Source organism: Kogia breviceps, chromosome 3, assembly GCF_026419965.1.
Source record: "Kogia breviceps isolate mKogBre1 chromosome 3, mKogBre1 haplotype 1, whole genome shotgun sequence".
Classification (NCBI taxonomy): Eukaryota; Metazoa; Chordata; class Mammalia; order Artiodactyla; family Physeteridae; genus Kogia; species Kogia breviceps.
Genome location: NC_081312.1, coordinates 92,402,382 through 92,421,311, shown reverse-complemented (window position 1 = coordinate 92,421,311; position 18,930 = coordinate 92,402,382). Strand labels below are relative to the sequence as shown.

Below are 18,930 nucleotides of genomic sequence, written 5' to 3'. Positions count from 1 at the left end.
TCCTATAAATCTCAAATTCCAGATCAGTTCTTACATAATCGTTATGATATATGCATTTTTACCATAGTTCATTGAGTTTTTCCAATTGGGAAATCAAACTCTCCTGTCTCTTATTTAATATAAGCCAACATGATTGTAGAAACAATATGACAGCAGTGACTAATGTCAGAAATGAAAATGGGCTCTCTAGACAGTTATCCTACCCTACTTCAGAAAAAAAAAAAGTAATTTGTAATTTTTATATCCTAAAATTACTGTTCAGGATAGAACATGATGATTGTATGATGCAGCAATATTTTATATTCCACTAAGAAAGAAAAATTCTATCAATCCAAAGATTCCATTGATTGTAAAATGCTACCCTAGTTCAGAGTTGTTAGTATGTGGAAAAAATTTTGCATCTTAAAATCAGTTAAATACAGTATTAAAAAAAAAAAAAGATACAGGTCTCTGCCCCTATTTATAGTGGAGATTTATCTCTCAGAAACCAGCAGTAACAGAGGCTTTTGTACTATGTCGTCGTGCACCGTTATTTGTCCTTTTTAATGGAGGAGCCACTTCAGGTGATTGGGGTAGACAGAGGCATCAAGTAGCAGTAGCAGGCAGAGGGGAAAAATACCAGTAAAAACAGTAATGTATAATCGGTCTTATTGCATGTGATAGATTGCTTACTTGAGCTGAGATATTATAAAGGAATCAGCCACTATTAATAATTAATTTTTAAAAATGAAAAATGTTTATTATATTGAAATTTGACTCCTGCTATACTAGTCCCTGTGGAGAAACAAAAATACTGGCATTAAAGGAATATAGTATTTAACTGGGAGAAAGAAAATATGTACATGATATCCAAATATAGTACAAATTCAGATAGGAAAATGTGAACAGCCTAAATGCCACAAGCATTCATGGACTCCTTTGCTGCTGTGTTTTATGCTGTTGTCGGGTGCTAAAATAGCTGCATTTAGGAAATAACTAAAAACTTCTATACATGTTGATTTCTCAGGTGGCCTGGATGAGGCTCTCTATAATGTTATAGCCATGGCACGGGAACAAGAAATTCCTTTTGTGTTTGCCCTTGGAAGAAAAGCTCTAGGACGCTGTGTGAACAAGCTGGTTCCTGTTAGTGTGGTGGGAATCTTCAACTACTTTGGTGCTGAGGTAAGACTTAGAAGATGCAGTCCCTCACTGCCCATCCCCCATAGTACATCTTCTTTGGACATGTGCCATTGTTATGTTTGAGCATTTGGAGAAGTGATATGATGACTCTCCAGGAATGAGTGGAAAATTCTTGAGTATTACATTTCCTTTTTTAGTGTTGAAAACATTTGTGTAAGTCAATCCTATAGCATTGTGAAAAGATTTTAGCTCGTATTTCTGCTACAGTGTTTTTTTTTTTTTCTGGGTTCAGGTATGTAGTACTTGACAATATATGTAACTGCTGGGTAAAGGTATCCAATATTGTACAAAGTAAAACAAATCTCTTCAGTCTATATGTTGGGTATATTTTGTGCTGCTAGGAGTCAAGAGAGAAAAGAATCCTTTATCTGGAGAAGATTTTCCTTTGAAAATGAAATTCCTAAACCAGTTGAGAGAATAATTCTACACCCATGATATTTGTCTTCCTCTCATAGTTGGCTAACACAGACTTTGCCCATAGGAGCTGATAAATGATAAAGTAAATGTTATTTATTTAGAGTAATGCTTATTAACTGATAACATTTTAAGATTGGTGGGGTTTTTTGAGCATGTGGGGTTCTTTTTAGAACATCATTTGACTTGTGGTTTTCACATTGAAACATTTTCAGTTGTATTTGTTTTAAATTGTATACAGTTTGTGCATACAATAAGACTTTTTTATGAAGTTGATTCTAAAGTATATTGTGACACAACTGATGGACCGTTTTCCCTCTTTTCAGCCATACTATTTGTGTATATTTAAGTGTCTATCTTTCCTATCCAGTCACCATATTTGAATACCCCCATCCCCTTATCCATTCAGTTTCTCTCCCACTACCCATTAAATTATCTGTCTACCCACCTACTCTCTACGATCATGTAATTAATATTTGTCCTGCCATTAGCAGCCCATGATTTTCTCAGTTATAGATATCACACTGCTTTGTCATAGTTAATGTGTTTGTTCATGTAAGTGTGAATTCCTCAAGGGTAGGACCCTTGTCTTTTTGTTTTTTGACATCTCTATTGGAGTATAATTAATTTACAATGGTGTGTTAGTTTCTATTTTATAACACAGGGAATCAGTTTTTATCTCCTACCTCTTGCGTCTCCCTCCCACCCTCCCTATCCCACCCCTCTAGGTGGTCACAAAGCACTGAGCTGATCTCCCTGTGCTATGTGGCTGCTTCCCACTAGCTATCTGTTTTACATTTGGTAGAATATATAAGTACATGCCACTCTCTCACTTCGTCCCAGCTTACCCTTCCCCCTCCCCATGTCCTCAAGTCCATTCTCTACGTCTGCGTCTTTATTCCTGTCCTGCCCCTAGGTTCTTCATAAACATTTTTTGTTTTTTAGATTCCATATATATATGTTAGCATACTGTATTTATATTTCTCTTTGACTTACTTCACTCTGTATGACAGACTCTAGGTCCATCCACCTCACGATAAATAACTCAATTTCGTTTCTTTTTATAGCTGAGTAATATTCAATTGTATATATGTGCCACATCTTCTTTATCTGTTCATCTATCGATGGACATTTAGGTTGCTTCCATGTCCTGGCTATTGTAAATAGAGCTGCAGTGAACATTGTGGTACATGACTCTTTTTGAATTATGGTTTTCTCAGGGTATATGCCCAGTAGTGGGATTGCTGGGTCGTATGATAGTTCTATTTTTAGTTTTTTAAGGAACCTCCATACTCTCTCCATAGTGGCCCTGTCAGTTTACATTCCCACCAACAGTGCAAGAGGGTTCCCTTTTCTCCACACCCTCTCCAGCATTTATTGTTTGTAGATTTTTTGATGATGGCCATTCTGACTGGTGTGAGGTGATACCTCATTGTAGTTTTGATTTGCATTTCTCTGATGATTAGTGATGTTGAGCATCCTTTCATTTATTTCTTGGCAATCTGTATATCTTCTTTGGAGGAATGTCTATTTAGGTCTTCTGCCCATTTGTGGATTGGGTAGTTTGTTTTTTTGATATTGAGCTGCATGAGCTGCTTGTAAATTTTGGAGATTAATCCTTTGTCAGTTACTTCGTTTGCAAATATTATCTCCCATCTGAGCGTTGTCCTTTCTTCTTGTTTATATGGTTTCCTTTGCTGTGGAAAAGCTTTAAAGTTTCATTAGGTCCCATTTTGTTTATTTTTGTTTTTATTTCCATTACTCTAGGAGGTGGGTCAAAAAGGATCTTGCTGTGATGTATGTCATAGATGTTCTGCCTATGTTTTCCTCTAAGACTTTGATAGTGTCTGGCCTTACATTTAGGTCTTTAACCCATTTTGAGTTTATTTTTGTGTATGGTGTTAGGGAGTGTTCTGATTTCTTTCTTTTACATGTAGCTAGCTGTGCAGTTTTCCCAGCACCACTAATTGAAGAGGCTGTCTTTTCTCCATTGTATATTCTTGCCTCCTTTATCAAAAATAAGGTGACCATATATGCGTGGGTTTATGTCTGGGCTTTCTATCCTGTTCCATTGATCTATATTTCTGGTTTTGTGCCAGTACGATACTGTCTTGATTACTGTAGCTTTGTAGTATAGTCTGATGTCCAGGAGCCTGATTCCTCCAGCTCCGTTTTTCTTTCTCAAGATTGCTTTGGCTTTTCAGGGTCTTTTGTGTTTCCATACAAATTGTGAATTTTTTTATTCTGGTTCTGTGAAAAATGTCATTGGAAGTTTGATAGGAATTGCATTGAATCTGTAGATTGCTTTGGGTAGTAGAGTCATTTTCTCACTGTTGATTCTTCCAATCCAAGAACATGGTATATCCTTTTTCACAATGTTGATTCTTCCAATCCAAGAACATAGTATATCTCTCCATTTGTTTGTGTCATCTTTAATTTCTTTCATCAGTGTCTTATAGTTTTCTGCATACAGGTCTTTTGTCTACTTAGGTAGGTTTATTCCTAGGTGTTTTATTATTTTTGTTGCAGTGGTAAGTGGGAGTGTTTCCCTAATTTCTTTTTCAGATTTTTCATCATTCGTGTATAGGAATGCAAGAGATTTCTGTGCATGAATTTTGTATCCTGGTACTTTACCAAATTCATGGATTAGCTCTAGTAGTTTTCTGGTAGCATCTTTAGGATTCTCTATGTATAGTATCATGTCATCTACAGACAGTGACAGTTTTACTTCTTCTTTTCCAGTTTGGATACCTTTTATTTCTTTTTCTTCTCTGATTGTTGTGTTTAAAACTTCCAAAACTGTGTTGAGTAATAGTGGTGAGAGTGGACAACCTTGTCTTGTTCCTGATCTTAGTGGAAATGGTTTCAGTTTTTCACCATCGAGAGTGATGTTGGCTGTGGTTTTGTCATATATGGCCTTTATTATGTTGAGGTAAGTTCCCTTTATGCTTACTTTCTGGAGGGTTTTTATCACAAATGGGTGTTGATTTTTGTCAAAAGCTTTTTCTGCATCTATTGAGATGATCATATGGTTTTTCTCCTTCAGTTTGTTGATATCGTTTATCCAATTGATTGGTTTGCATATATTGAAGAATCCTTGCATTCCTTGGATAAACCCCACATGATCATGGTGTATGATCATTTTAATGTGCTGTTGGATTCTGTTTGCTAGTATTTTGTTGAGGATTTTTGCATCTATGTGCATCAGTGATATTGGCCTGTTGTTTTCTTCCTTTGTGACATCTTTGTCTGGTTTTGGTATCAGGTTGATGGTGGCCTTGTAGAATGAGTTTGGGAGCATTCCTCCCTCTGCTATACTTTGGAAGTGTTTGAGAAGGATAGGTGTTAGCTCTTCTCCAAATGTTTGATAGAATTCGCCTTTGAAGCCATCTGGTCCTGGCCTTTTGATTGTTGGAAGATTTTTAATCACAGTTGCAGTTTCTGTGCTTGTGATTGGTCTGTTCATATTTTCTGTTTCTTCTGGTTCAGTCTCAGCAGGTTCTGCATTTCTACGAATTTGTCCATTTCTTCCAGGTTGTCCATTTTATTGGCATAAAGTTGCTTGTAGTAATCTCTCAAGATCCTTTGTATTTCTGCAGTGTCTGTTGTTACTTCTCCTTTTTCATTTTGAATTCTATTGATTTGAGTCTTCTCCCTTTTTTTCTTGATGATTCTGGCTAATGGCTTATCGATTTTGTTTATCTTCTCAAAGAACCAGCTTTTAGTTTTATTGATCTTTGCTATTGTTTCCTTCTTTTTTTTTCATTTATTTCTGATCTGATCTTTATGATTTCTTTCCTTTTGCTATCTTTGTGGTTTTTTTGGTTCTTCTTTGTCTGATTGCTTTAGGTGTAAGGTTAGGTTGTTTATTTGAAATGTTTCTTGTTTCTTGAGGTAGAATTGTATTTCTATAAACTTCCCTCTTAGAACTGCTTTTGCTGCATCCTAGGTTTTGGGTCATCATGTTTTCATTGTCGTTTGTTTCTAGGTAATTTTGATTTCCTCTTTGATCTCCCTTGTCTTTATATCCCTGAAAGCCTTTTACATTACTCGAGGCTGAGCAGGTAATAAATGTTTAATTAATTGTATGGTGGATATATATCTGCCTGTTATGTTAAACTACATGTGAGAATTTGGGTGGTAAGTAGCTCTGTGGTAAAGACACATAATAAGAATGTACTCTTTTGTTCACTATTAGAGTTTATGGGATGGGAATGGGATCAGGGTCAGGAAAAGGGGATATGTTTGTTTTTAATTGTATTGTCTTCTTACTGAACTATGAATATTAGGTTATATGTGTGATATTATATCATAAAATGTTTGGCAGTTTTGTTTGTACATTGCTTTTCTTGCCTTCTCCATTTTGAGGTAGTAAGTTATTGTTTAAATGAAAACACATTCATAAAACGGAGGTAAAGGAAGTACTGATATATTGTCAACTGTGTCTACTCATAGTAATGTAGTAGTGCAGCTACCCTATATTTACCATGTAATAATGCTAACCTTTGAATTAAGCTTTCTGTCCTTACCCTGATATTCAAGGCTTTTATTCCCTAATAGCTTTTCTCTTCAATTTTATTTTCTCTTCTTCTTGCATAGTTTTATTCCCAACAGTTTCTGCATTTTATTTATATTGTAAAACCAATGTTGATCTCAAAATTGTATATCCATAAGCCTATTTTCTTTTTGTTGGCTTCACTTAAGTGCATGGTTTATTAAACATTGCAAACAAATATTTATGAAGTCTCTTACATGTAACTCATGGGGGCTTTTTTGAACAGAATTCATCCTCCTTTTTAAAAATAAGTAAATCCTAAGTATATTTTTGATACTACTAGCACCCACCCCTTTTCAAAACCAATACAGTTAGCAGCAGTGTTTATTGTACCTGTATTGTACTTTAAACAGTTTAAACTGCAGCTGGGTAGAGCACACTACTTATGTTTTTCTTGCTTAAGTTTAGTTTTTAGAGATACATTATTCCATAGTAATATGACATGTTTGCCATGCATTCATGTTGTTATGGTTTATATTTAAATGACAGTGCCTTGTTAAGAAAAAAAATTGTGGTGTACTTTTTCTCATTGTCTGAAAACATAATTATATATATAATTAAACATATTCTTACAGGTGACCAGGTCATATTTACCATCTGAAATTTTTTACTTAATTTGTGGGTATGTTAGCATTCTGATACTAAATCAAGACATTAAACAGGAGTAGAATGTTGTTGAATTGTGATGTAAGAATCACTAAGAGTCATTCTTTGGTTGTCTTTCTGGTGACTGTGAAAACTTCAGTTTCCTTTAGACATCGTTAGATGTCATAGTTATTGAAGTACAGCTTTAATGCCAAATGAATTTTGCCATTTATTAACACAGATGTGCTCTGTCACTTACAGTTTCACTGGGATTATTAATTCCATTCATGTTCATTCTGTTTTGCTGATGGAAGAATTTCTGGTTAACTCCACATTCTATTTCCAGGTTCTTTATTCTATTTTTATAATTAGCCTTTCATCATTTTCAAGGCTGCAGCTAGCCGTACCATCACTTCTTTTTGGTCTTCTTGTAAAGAGTTCTTTCAACAAGCAAACATGATAGGGAACTTTTCATTCCTGTGGAGACTGCCATCTGCTTTTGCATCCTTTGATATCATCCTGCATACACTCATTCCCTTATACTCGAACCCATATAAGATTCTTCAGTGCTCCCCAAACAAGCCTTGAACTTTATTAAGTCTGTACCGTGGTTTATGGTTTTGCATGCTTGGCTAAGAACGTACTATCTCCACTCCTCAAAACTGTACCAGATTTTCAAGGCCTACATCAGGTGTCATTCCTTTATGAATTCTTCACTGATGCCCAGCAGTTAGATGTTTCCTCCCAAAGCTAAACCACTTTGTACATCTCAAGGCATTTAAGATATTGTCCCCTGAATCATCATTGTCTCCTGTCCTCTCCTTTCAGCCACATGGAAGGTTCCTGGAGAGCAGAGGGGTGGTTCCAGTAGTCTTTGTACCCACTATAGTGCCACATGCTTTATAAAGGGTGTAGTTGTTGAATTGATAAACTCTGTAAGAACTTTAATATAGCATATTTAGTGGCTAGTACTGAATCAAGAAGTTGCCTCAGACTTGTGAGAATTAAATAATATATATAAGTTACAGAGTATTTTATAAGGTTCTATGGTTTGCATACCATTTGGATTTTGTGCTGATAGAAAGTGTATCCAATCCTGAAACAGTAGAGGTACTTATTGCTAATGGTAATAATAAAGAGTATAACAAAAAATGGACTGGGCAAAATCTCTTTCTTTTTAGAGCCTGTTTAATAAGTTAGTAGAACTCACTGAAGAAGCCAGGAAAGCATATAAAGATATGGTTGCAGCAATGGAACAGGAGCAAGCCGAGGAAGCCTTGAAGAACGTGAAGAAGGTGCCACACCACATGGGGCATTCTCGGAATCCCTCTGCAGCAAGTGCCATTTCTTTCTGCAGTGTTATTTCTGAACCCATCTCTGAAGTAAATGAAAAGGAATATGGTAAGTTATTACATACCATTTTAAATGACTGAAATTTTGAAATAATTTAATGATTAATGTCATTTAAAAAATGACTTTCCATGCTACCTTTTGTTTTTATCTTCTTGATTATTCAAATTTTGCTCACATTTTTGGTTTAAAAATTGCGTTACACATGTCCATTGAAAGTTAGGAGAATATTTGGGTCTGAGAGTTTCTGTGAGACCCTGAAATTAGTCACATTTCCAAAATCTTAAAAAGAAAAAAAAAAAATCCCAAAGGGATTTAAAAAGCCAAATGTACCATTCTTCTGACCTATCTCTAAGTGAATAAATAAATTCTAGGAAGTTTTATTCTAATACTTTATACTTGATTATTGAAATTTTGTATTTACTATGTAAACAAAAGACCTGAATATTCAGTCTAAACTTATCAAACCTAGACTTGTGACATTTGTCTTGAGTTAAATCTGATGGTAGTGAAAAAGAATTATAGACTAAAAACAGTATTTATGTATAAGGTTTAAAGTAACAATAGTTACTGTACTCTGCATTTTAGTAGTTTCCTTGCAATGTTTCTATAATACTTTGAACACTAGTACTAGAATGCTAGATCACTTTCTTTTTTTTTTTTTTTTTTTTTTTTTTTTTTTGTGGTATGCAGGCCTCTCACTGTTGTGGCCTCTCCCATTGCGGAGCACAGGCTCCGGACGCGCAGGCCCAGCGGCCATGGCTCACGGGCCCAGCCGCTCCGCGACATGTGGGATCTTCCCGTACCGGGGCACGAACCCATGTCCCCTGCATCGGCAGGCGGATTCTCAACCACTGCGCCACCAGGGAAGCCCTAGATCACTTTCTTGATCTAGTTTCTGATTGGTTTCCCCTATTCTTTTTTAAAAATAATGCAGCCACCTCCTTCACCTTGTCTTCTTGTTTTTCTTTTCTCTTTTTAATCTTACCTGAAAGTTTATCAAATAGCTTGTTGCCACCTAAAATGTAACATGTAAAAAACTGAGTCATCATTTTCTTCCTTTCTTCCCACACTTCTCTTTCCTGCTCTCCTTATCTGTGATTGTAGTTAAATGTTTGGAATGCTTTTGACAAAGCTGCAGACCAGAGGCAACTAACAAGTTATTGTGCACCTTTCAGAAACTGTTGGTCAGGGAAAGGTGATTCTGGCTTAGAGGCAGAGATGTTTCTTTGGCTAAAGTGATACTAGTTGAAAGTAAAGAAGATAAAGGGCCAACTTTGTAAATGAAATCATTTCTCTATATAGTGATATGCCAGATCTCAAAGGTAAACTGCAAGATAAATTCCTAAAGCTGTGGGTTTGGGGAAATGACTGTGATCTTCATTTGGGCACATAAAAAGAAAAGTTATAAAAAGAACCTCTCAAAGACTTAGAAGATGTTTTCAAAAAGGAACCAGATTTAAAGTGTTCAAAGATTGAAGCCTTGGCTTTCCACACTCTGCCTAGGGTATTTAGGCATAATTGATTAATTTCTGAGCCTCAGATTTGTCTTCAATAAATTGAGGAGGATTTGTCTAGATCATGTATAAGGTTTCATTCAGAGCTAAAGTTTTGTGAGCTAATGGCTGAATTCTAAGAAGGGATTTAGACAGAACCTTAAAGATTCTGGCCTATGATCTGATTTATGAGGATGCCAACAAAAGTAAGTGGAAATAATCATAAATAATTTGAGAGTAAAGCACAAAGTTACTCTGTCGGTATCAGATGTATTTGGCAACAGACATAAAACCCATTAATGTGGCCTGAGAAATTAGGATATTTAATTATTTCACAATGTTGTCAATGTCCCTAGTTCTTTCCTTTTTTCTGTTCTTCCATTTTCAGTCTGTGGCTTCTTATTCTTGTGCTTATCATCTCATGTTCATAAATGGCTGCAGTGGCCCTGGGCATCACAACAGTTCAGGCAGGAGATTCAAGCAGTATGCTCTTTTTATCAGTGAAGGAAACAATTTCCAGAAGACTTTGCCTTTTGTTTCATTTGGCCAGAGCTGACCATGTGACTGCTTTTAGCTGCAAGGGAGATGTGGGCAAGAGAATATTTGGCAAAGGGGAATGGGATAGTCATGATAGTCTAAGAACTATTTTAATTCCTCCCATGGGACTGTGTTCAAGTCCATCTCAAGTTTGGGGGTTCTGTTAGCCAGGAAGAAAATGGGGAATGACTGTTGGGTAGACAACAAATAGTGTCTCCCATGCCATTCTGGTGCAAGATTTCTAAAATGTTTTCTTGTGATTTCCACAGTTTAAAGAGAAAACAAAGCTGGGAAAGGAATGCTAAACATTGGTAGAATAGAAAGGTTCCTGTGATAGTTCAGTCTTACTGTCCTTTGTGTACACCATAATTGTTTTCTTTGCTTATGTTTTCCTTCCGCCGCAGCTAAGTCTCAATTTTGTCATACTTACGTGAAACAAATAGTTTCAAACATAAATTCCAACTAAGCTGTACGTTCTTTTAGATAGAAACCTGACACCTAACGGGCACTTGACATTATAATAATACCAGCTCACTTAACTGAATTCTTACTAGGCACTTCTAGGCACTTTTATTAAGACATTTAATCCTCTGAGCAGTCCTAGGAGATAAGAAATATTGTACTGCATTTTACAGATGAGAGAACTAAAATGAAGTGAGGTAAATAACTTGCCAGTGTCACACAGCTGCTAAGTTTGACTCTAGAATTCTTAGCCAGTGTGATGTGAATTCCTTGTGTGTTGAATGAATTTCCAGTAGGACCATATAATAGGTTTTCAGTAACCACTTGTAAGGGGAGGACTACCTCTATCTATCTTGAGTTTCCGGCTCCTTCTCTGCCACCACACCTTCTTCTGTAGGGTCTTGAGCTCATCTCTGTGTTCCTCTACTATATACAACTATCTAAAAATGGACAGCTTCCCTCTGTGTACTGACTGAAGGGAGAAATACACACACCTCATCCTCTGACAAACCAACTAGTGTTGTCAAAGTTGAAAAGGTAGTTTCACAAAGAACCAACTAACAAAACAGGAATGCATAGAGTGGTTAAATAAGCAAAGAACAGCTTTATTGACTAAATTCTACTAAAGTAAACAATTCAGAAGCAGGGTAGGTTTGGATCAGTAACATTTCCAGGTTTGTTGAGATCTTTGACCCTGCCTTTACATTGCTTCCTAATCCATTCTTCAGAAGTGGGCTTCTCAGATGTGCTAATCTCTGGCTTTAGACTCCCGTATTCGCCCCAACCCCCTCCCATCCCCTGCCCGCTCCTCCAACCAAAGATGGCATTTTCATACTCGTTTTGTTTCTCCCCATCACAGTTGTGTGTTTGTGTGCTCATTAGTTGTTGATCAAACTTCACCTATTACTTTAAGGTGGGACCCTGGACCCTCCCCATGGATATGTGACCTCAGTGGCTCTTTGATTATTGTGACAGGTCTCTTGATGGCTAATCGCAGAGTCCCTTGTCTCTGTTTCCAAGGTCATATCTCCCTTTCCTTTCCAAAGGACCTGTCTGGCTTTCAGCTCACCTACCTAGTAGCTGAATGTCCAAGACAGAGCCTGGAGAGATCAGCCCTGCTCGGTCTTCTGACCACCTTTCTTTTTCCTGTTCCTTTGACTCACTGTCCAGGGAGAGGTGGGACTTAGTTTCTAAGACCCCACATGAATTCTAATAGTACTTTTGAAAGAGGAAAAAAACTGTCGGAAGGAAATATGTGTACCTAAATTTTGTAAATTGTATGGCTTTTGAAAGTTATTTTCTGCATAATTAAATATATGGGTGAACATTTTCATTTACTGTAAAGGCTTATTTTCCCAGCACATACTGTATACCAGCCACAGGAACACAGAGATGAGTGGGAATGAGGAGGGAGGAGGAAGTAGAACAGAAAACAAAAACCAAATGCTTTTGAACCAAATATGCAGAAAGTGCTGTGGGAGTTCAGGTTAGTGACAGTCTTAGGGAAGTCAGGAAAGACTTCACAAAGGAATTGACATTTAAAGGTGGTTGTCAAGAATGAGTAGGAGTGTGAAGGGTAAAGGAAGACAACACATCTCATATAGAAAGAACAGCTTATGCAATGCAAAGAATTGTAAACAGAAAGGGTATGACTTCTGTGAGCAGTGAGAATTCAAAGTGACCTTGAGCATGGAATGCATGGCTGGGGGTTAAAATGAATGGGACCAGCAGGATGGATTATGAAGGGTTTGGTTACTAAACTAAGGAGTTTGGATTACTAGGGTAATAAAAAGCCAGTTAGACAGTGATGTGGTCAATTCACAAAACCAATTAGAAAGATATAGTAGATGTACAGCAAGATAAAGGAGGCTTGAGCTAAGGCAGTAGTGACCAAATTTAATAGTTTTGGGGCTAGAAGTGACATGGTATAGTTATGAGTTCAATGGAATGAAGGGATATAGTAAGGGAGAAAGATAGGATCAAGGATTACTCTAAGGTTTCTTCTGCTTTGAGACTGAAAAGGATGTTATTAACTGAGAAAGAGAATAAAGGAGGAGGACTAGATTTTTTTGTCATGAGGTAGGAATGCAAGTGGAAAGACCTGTTCTACATTTGAAGTAGCTGCAGGAAAGGAAGGTTTTTTCCCAAACCATGTGCCCTGACTTCAGGTGGCCAAACTATGGTCTGTAGCAATATATAATTGATGGGGGGCAATCAGGTTAAGTATATTTGTATGAAGAGGCTTGCTTTATCACTACAGCTTGATCATGATGCCTGTAAAATGCAAATAGCAGCTACAATGCAAATAGAAGGGGATTTTTATTTTTTAAGAAAAGGCAAAAATAAGTGGGACTACACCAAATCAAGCAGCTTCTGTACAGCAAAGGAAACCATCAACAAAATGAAAAGGCATCCTACTGAAGGGGAGAAAATATATTTGCAAATCATGTATCTGATGAGGGATTAATAACCAAAATATATAAATAACTCATACAACTCAATAGCAAAAAAAAAAAAATCTGATTTAAAATTGGGCAGAGGATCTGAATAGACATTTTTCCAAAGAAAGACACACAGATGACCAACAGGTACATGAAAAGATGCTCTACATCACCAGTCATCAGAGAAATGCCAGTCAAATCCACAATGAAATATCAGCTCACAACCTGTTAGTTGGCTGTTATCAAAAAGATAAAAAATAACAGATGTTTGCAAGGATGTGGAGCAAAGGGAACCCTTCTGCACTACTCATGGGAATGTAAGTTGGTGCAGCCACTAAGGAAAACAATATGGAGGTTCCTCAGAATATTAAGATGAGAACTACCGTATGATCGAGCAATTCCACTTCTGTGTATTTATCTGAAGGAAATAAAAACACTAGCTCAGAAAAGAGGTATTCACCCCCCATGTTTATTGCAGCATTATTTACAATAACCAAGATATGGAAACAACTTAATGTCCATTGATGAATAAATGGGTAAAGAAGATCAGTGGATAAAGAAGATGTGGTGTGTGTTTGTGTGTGTATATATATATGTACACACATGCCGTGGAATATTATTCAGCTATTAAAAAGAATGAAATCTTGCCATTTGTGATAATAAGGATGAGCTTCAAGGGCATTATGCTGAGTGAGATAAGTCAGACAAAGAAAAACACTATCATCTCATTTATATGTGGAATCTTAAAAACAAAACAAAAAATAAACAAAAAAAACCCCAAGGGCTTCCCTGATGGCGCAGTGGTTGAGAGTCCGCCTGCCAATGCAGGGGACACAGGTTCGAGCCCTGGTCCAGGAAGATCCCACGTGCCGCAGAGCGGTTGGGCCCGTGAGCCATGGCTGCCGGGCCTGCGCATCCGGAGCCTGTGCTCCGCAACGGAAGAGGCCACAGCAGTGAGAGGCCTGCGTACCGCAAAAAAAAAAGAACTATTTTTTTCTCTCTTTTTTTTTCTGATGGACTTCTTGGCTCTGCCATCTGTGACTTGTGGATCCTTGAGCCCAGGACACTTCAGGGCCAAAAAAAGTTAGGCAATTCATTGATTTTTATGAATACTTGGATTTTATATATTAGAGTCAGTGAGCTCCTGTTAGTGTTAGATCTTTTGCATTCTGAAGCATTAATATACTTATTTTGGCCTCTTTGTTTCTTTATGTTAAATGTGCTGGGTTTTTTTGAGAAGCAGAAAATTTGAGAACTGTTTTCCATTTATAACATTCCAGTCAGTTGGTGAGCCAACAGATTTCTGTAGTTTGTTCTTCTCTCTTGTAAGAGTTGCATGATTCTGAAACAGTGTTCTGGTTTTAAAAAAATCTGTTTGATATTTGCAGAAACAAATTGGAGAAACATGGTGGAAACTTCGGATGCATTGGAAACATCAGAAAATGAGAGAGAAGTTTCTTGTAAGCACAGCCCATCTGAAAAACCCAGTAAACTTCCATTTGACACAGCCCCTGTTGGTAAGCAGCCAGCATCAGTGGCTGCAGGCAGTACTACCTCAGCTACAAACCCTGGAAAATCAACAGTGAGTGATAAAGAGGAAGTGAAACCAGATGACCTGGAATGGGCCTCACAGCAGAGTACAGAGACGGGCTCTTTGGATGGCAGTGGCCGGGATCTTTTGAATTCCTCCATCACCAGCACCACCAGCACTCTTGTGCCTGGCATGCTGGAAGAAGAGGATGATGAAGATGAGGAGGAGGAGGAAGATTATACTCATGAACCCATATCTGTGGAAGTGCAGCTCAATAGTAGAATTGAGTCTTGGGTCTCTGAGACTCAGAGAACGATGGAAACTCTTCAGCTTGGAAAAACCCTTAATGGTTCTGAGGAAGACAATGCAGAGCAAAGTGGGGAAGAGGAAGCAGAGGCTCCTGAGGTGCTAGAGCCAGGGATGGATAGCGAGGCCTGGACTACTGACCATCAAGCAAGTCACGAACAGCAGAAGCCCAGCAACTGCAGCTCACTGAACAAGGAGCATTCTGATTCTAATTATACGCCCCCAAATCTATAACTCAGGAAATGTCAGCTATCTATCTCCAACTATGTAAGGGTTGCAGCCATTATCTTTCATGCTTCATCTCAACATTTTGCACTGTCCAGTATTTAATATATGTATTTAATTCCTGACAAATATTTTTGTAGCTGTCTTTTACTTGTTTTGTTATGATCCATAGCTTAGCTTTTAACTGTCATCTAAGTGTCTTTCTAAGAACTGTATGGAAAATTCAGAATTGTTTCAGCTTATTTTGTTTTGGAAAATAACGATTAAAAAAGAAGACCAGGTTTTAAAGAAAGTAAATTTAAAATGCCTGTTTAGTCATTTTGAAAGTTAAAGGTTAAGGTTCTAAGGAGAGGAGCAGTTGCCAATGTTTGCTTCAAGACTACACATGCTATACTCTAATTTGTCTGACCAAAAAGTTGTTTGGGCTTCTTTTAGAAAGAACTGGAGGTAGAGTTAGAAAACTAAAAAAATGGCTGAGGGTAACTAAGTTCACGAAGTGTTTTGTATTAAAAATGGATGCAACTTTTATTTAGTCCACAAATGCTTATTTCAGAAGTCACTGATCATGGTAATTGATTAAAGTTGGGACAGGCTAAGACAGAGCCTCCAATACTTAGGCTAGCAAAGGAGCCACCATGGTAGATTAGAGCTGGCCTTATTTGTGGAAAGTTAGCTATGTTGTCTTTAATAGTGAGAAGTCACCCATGATAGGACATTCTGGGTTTTGTTTCACATTTGCTTGTTACTTACCTCAGGAATGCTCTTGTACATAGTCGTATTTGCATAAAATTAGGCAAATTTTGACAGGTGAATAATTGTAACCGGTTGTATGACTGCAGCACTTAATTGTAAACTATCCAGAAGCAGAGTCTTATACTGGTGTGTTCTCTTGCATGCTTCTGATTTGGGATTCTCTGGACTTAAAATGTGGATCTGATTAGGTATTCATACTTGTCCTGAGTGAAAAACCATTGCACCTTTTAAGAAAAATATTTTGTCCGTGACCTTGAGCACCTGCCAGGTAACACTGACCACAGTTACTGACGGGAGTCAGGGAAAGGAACTTTATGCAGTTGTAACATGTATCCTGATAATCAAGGTTTGGAAGAGGAAGTTTTGAAGAAAAGAGAAAGTTCTAATTGTGCTGAAACTATTAGATGGTTTTAGAGTGTGGAGATAGGCACAGGTATTAATTTTTGATATTTATCTCTACCTTTCTCCTGGAATGTTTATACCTCCTTGGGCGAAGTTAAAGTAACTGAGCTAAATGTTTTGCTAGTCAGTCACCACCTGGTAGTGACCTCTCTGCAAGTTTATAATGGTGGGAGAATTACAAATTACCTATTTTTCTGTCTTCCCTGCAACCACCCACCACCTTCAGTTAACCAACACACGTGTCTGTGTACACACACACACACACACATACACATGCATGCCAGCTTTACACTTCCAACTCCGATAAGCAGGCACAGAACTGAAGAGGGAGGGGTATTTTCCCTGCCCAGGTTTTATGGGGCAGAGCTTTGCCTCACAGAGGTGAGAGGGAAGAATTGGGCAGATACTTTACTGAATGCATGGGGACTGCTGTTCTAGTATTGATGTATTTATTGATAATCCCAGCATTAATTACTGGAGAGACCAGATTCTTGGTTGATGACTTAGTTATTTGTGAATTGTGAAAGTTTAGGAGCAACTTTATATTAGCGTGCTAAAAGGGGACGTTATTGTACTGTCCTATCTAAACTGTTCTTCAGTATAGACTTCTTAGGCACAAAGTATCCAGTACTTAAAGGTATGTAGCATGTAAGGAATGAAGCCTCTGAAATAGTAATCATGGATTTATATGTGGCAGATCCTACTGTCTGTGTACATTTGGAAGTGTTAGTTGGTTTAAAGAAATGATAGAGTTTTTGAACTACTGACAATCTTAAAAGTATATTGAAAAATTTTGCATACTTTTTAATGGTGTAAATTTCCATTGTTTGGTGTCAGTGATTCAAATAACTCTTGATCTTGTAATGAGTGGCTTTTCAAAGGTTTCTTATATTTTATATCTCTACTGAATGAGAATTGTCATTTTAGATTTTTGACATTTGTATCAAAAGGGAAGGTGAAGAAATCTTCAGAACACCAGTAACTTTGAATTTTGCTATAGACTTCAGAAGTGTTCAGTTATGTGTTTGATAAACACTCTTGCACGTGCAGTATCTTCTGCCAGCAAACCCAAGGGACCATGGCCTTTTTTATATGAGACAGGTCACCTCTAGAGGACAACCCAAAATTTATTAAAGGAGATGCTACTGTGTAGAACGTATGCTTAAGTAAGTATTGATAATGTCTTTGTAGTTCATTTCCTTTTGATAAATTCTGGAATTTGTGTATATTATATGCAGGCAGAGGTGTGAAAATTAGGAAGGTGTTTTTTGGATCTGGGGTGAGTAGCTCTTTGGAGATCTAGAGAGATCTAATGCTAAGAATAAAGGTTCATCATCACAAGAAATAAAAACCATAGTGATTTTTTTCTTCATGTGTAGAGGTTGTTTTACTGGCAATAATTAATATTAGATTTCTATTTCAATACATAAATATATGAATTAAAATATGAATTGCACTCCCAGAACTAGATTTCTGCTTCAGTAGGTTTGTTTGCTGTGAAGATTACTTCTCAAAAGACAGTGTTCATATTAGCTTAACTTTTGGTTTAAATATGTTTGTAAATGTTGTAATATATTTCTTTTGACTAAACGTGGGGAAAAAATGTGTTATACGTTGAAAAGTTTATAAAGGCTCTGACTGGACGTCATTTTTGCAGAGATGGTATTTTATATGCTTCCAGTCTTTGGAAAAGAATTAGTCAAAAGGAATTCATGTAGTTCAAATATTGAGAAATTAATATCCAAATAATGTAATTGTCTGATTTCTTAATAAACTGGGGGAAGTGGGTGGGATGGGAATTACAGTGTGCAAATGAGTAGTGAGCTCCACATTCATTTTTCAACTCTTTAGCACAAAACTGTTCAATCCTAACACATTGTTACCTTAATATATATATATAAAGAAGTATTACTGTTTGTAAAGCTGCAGTTTGCTTAAAAAAAAACCTGTCATTTAAGTATTTTCTGTATGTTGTGTCAACAAAGTAGCACATTAACTTATCCATTTAAACACTTTCTTTGACTTAAAAAATTTTTTGTGAAATAATCTATCTTCTTCCTCCCTTGTTCCTTCCAACCTTTTACACACATCACAGAATCAGCCAGATTGTTTGCCTAATCTGAAATCTGAATTCTAATTAATGATAAAAATTTAAACTTTGTTGGCACATCACACCTTAAGAGGATTTGTATTATTTTGTAATTTAATTTCTAAATATACCACATGAATTTATAATTTACTGTCTTAATTGTAATGCTCTAATTAAAAACTAGCAAAGTTAGTGTGAATTATAACATGAAGGGATTTTCATCTTGATAGGTCTTTTGCTGTATGAAGGATGATTGCTATATCACATTATAGGGGTAATAACAGCTTTTTTGCACTATGTAAATACTAGTGGAAATTCTTCTGTAACTAATAAAATGATTATTGAAATGTAGTCTATCATTTCAGAATAGGTGCTTGAGGAATTCCTGACTTGCCCAACATGTAGGATAGAGAAAAAAGTCTAGCTTGTGGTATCCCTTAGTGCTCTCATGGGTTTGCCCAAAGAAGGTAAAATCTGCAGGAAGGAGTAACTAGTAAAAATCTCTATGATTGGTGTGATCTGTTGCATGGGTCTAACCATCTCACCAGAGACCATCTTAGTGTTAGGAAAAGGCTCCTACCAGTTACTTCTCCTTTTTATGCTAG

At 36.9% G+C, this 18,930-nt stretch overlaps 1 protein-coding gene across 2 annotated transcripts in view; it reads left to right on the top strand.

Moving 5' to 3' along the window:
* SECISBP2L (SECIS binding protein 2 like) overlaps positions 1-18,676 on the top strand; it is a 63,429-nt gene extending 44,753 nt beyond the window's left edge. For both annotated transcript variants that reach the window (XM_059056382.2, XM_067029219.1), the window contains 3 exons: positions 1,007-1,161; positions 7,915-8,134; positions 14,408-18,676. In XM_059056382.2, the coding sequence (XP_058912365.1) occupies positions 1,007-1,161; positions 7,915-8,134; positions 14,408-15,090 (1,058 nt within the window). In that variant the 3' untranslated portion in view covers positions 15,091-18,676. The remainder of the gene's footprint in view (positions 1-1,006; positions 1,162-7,914; positions 8,135-14,407) is intronic.
* The last annotated feature ends 254 nt before the right edge of the window (positions 18,677-18,930 follow it).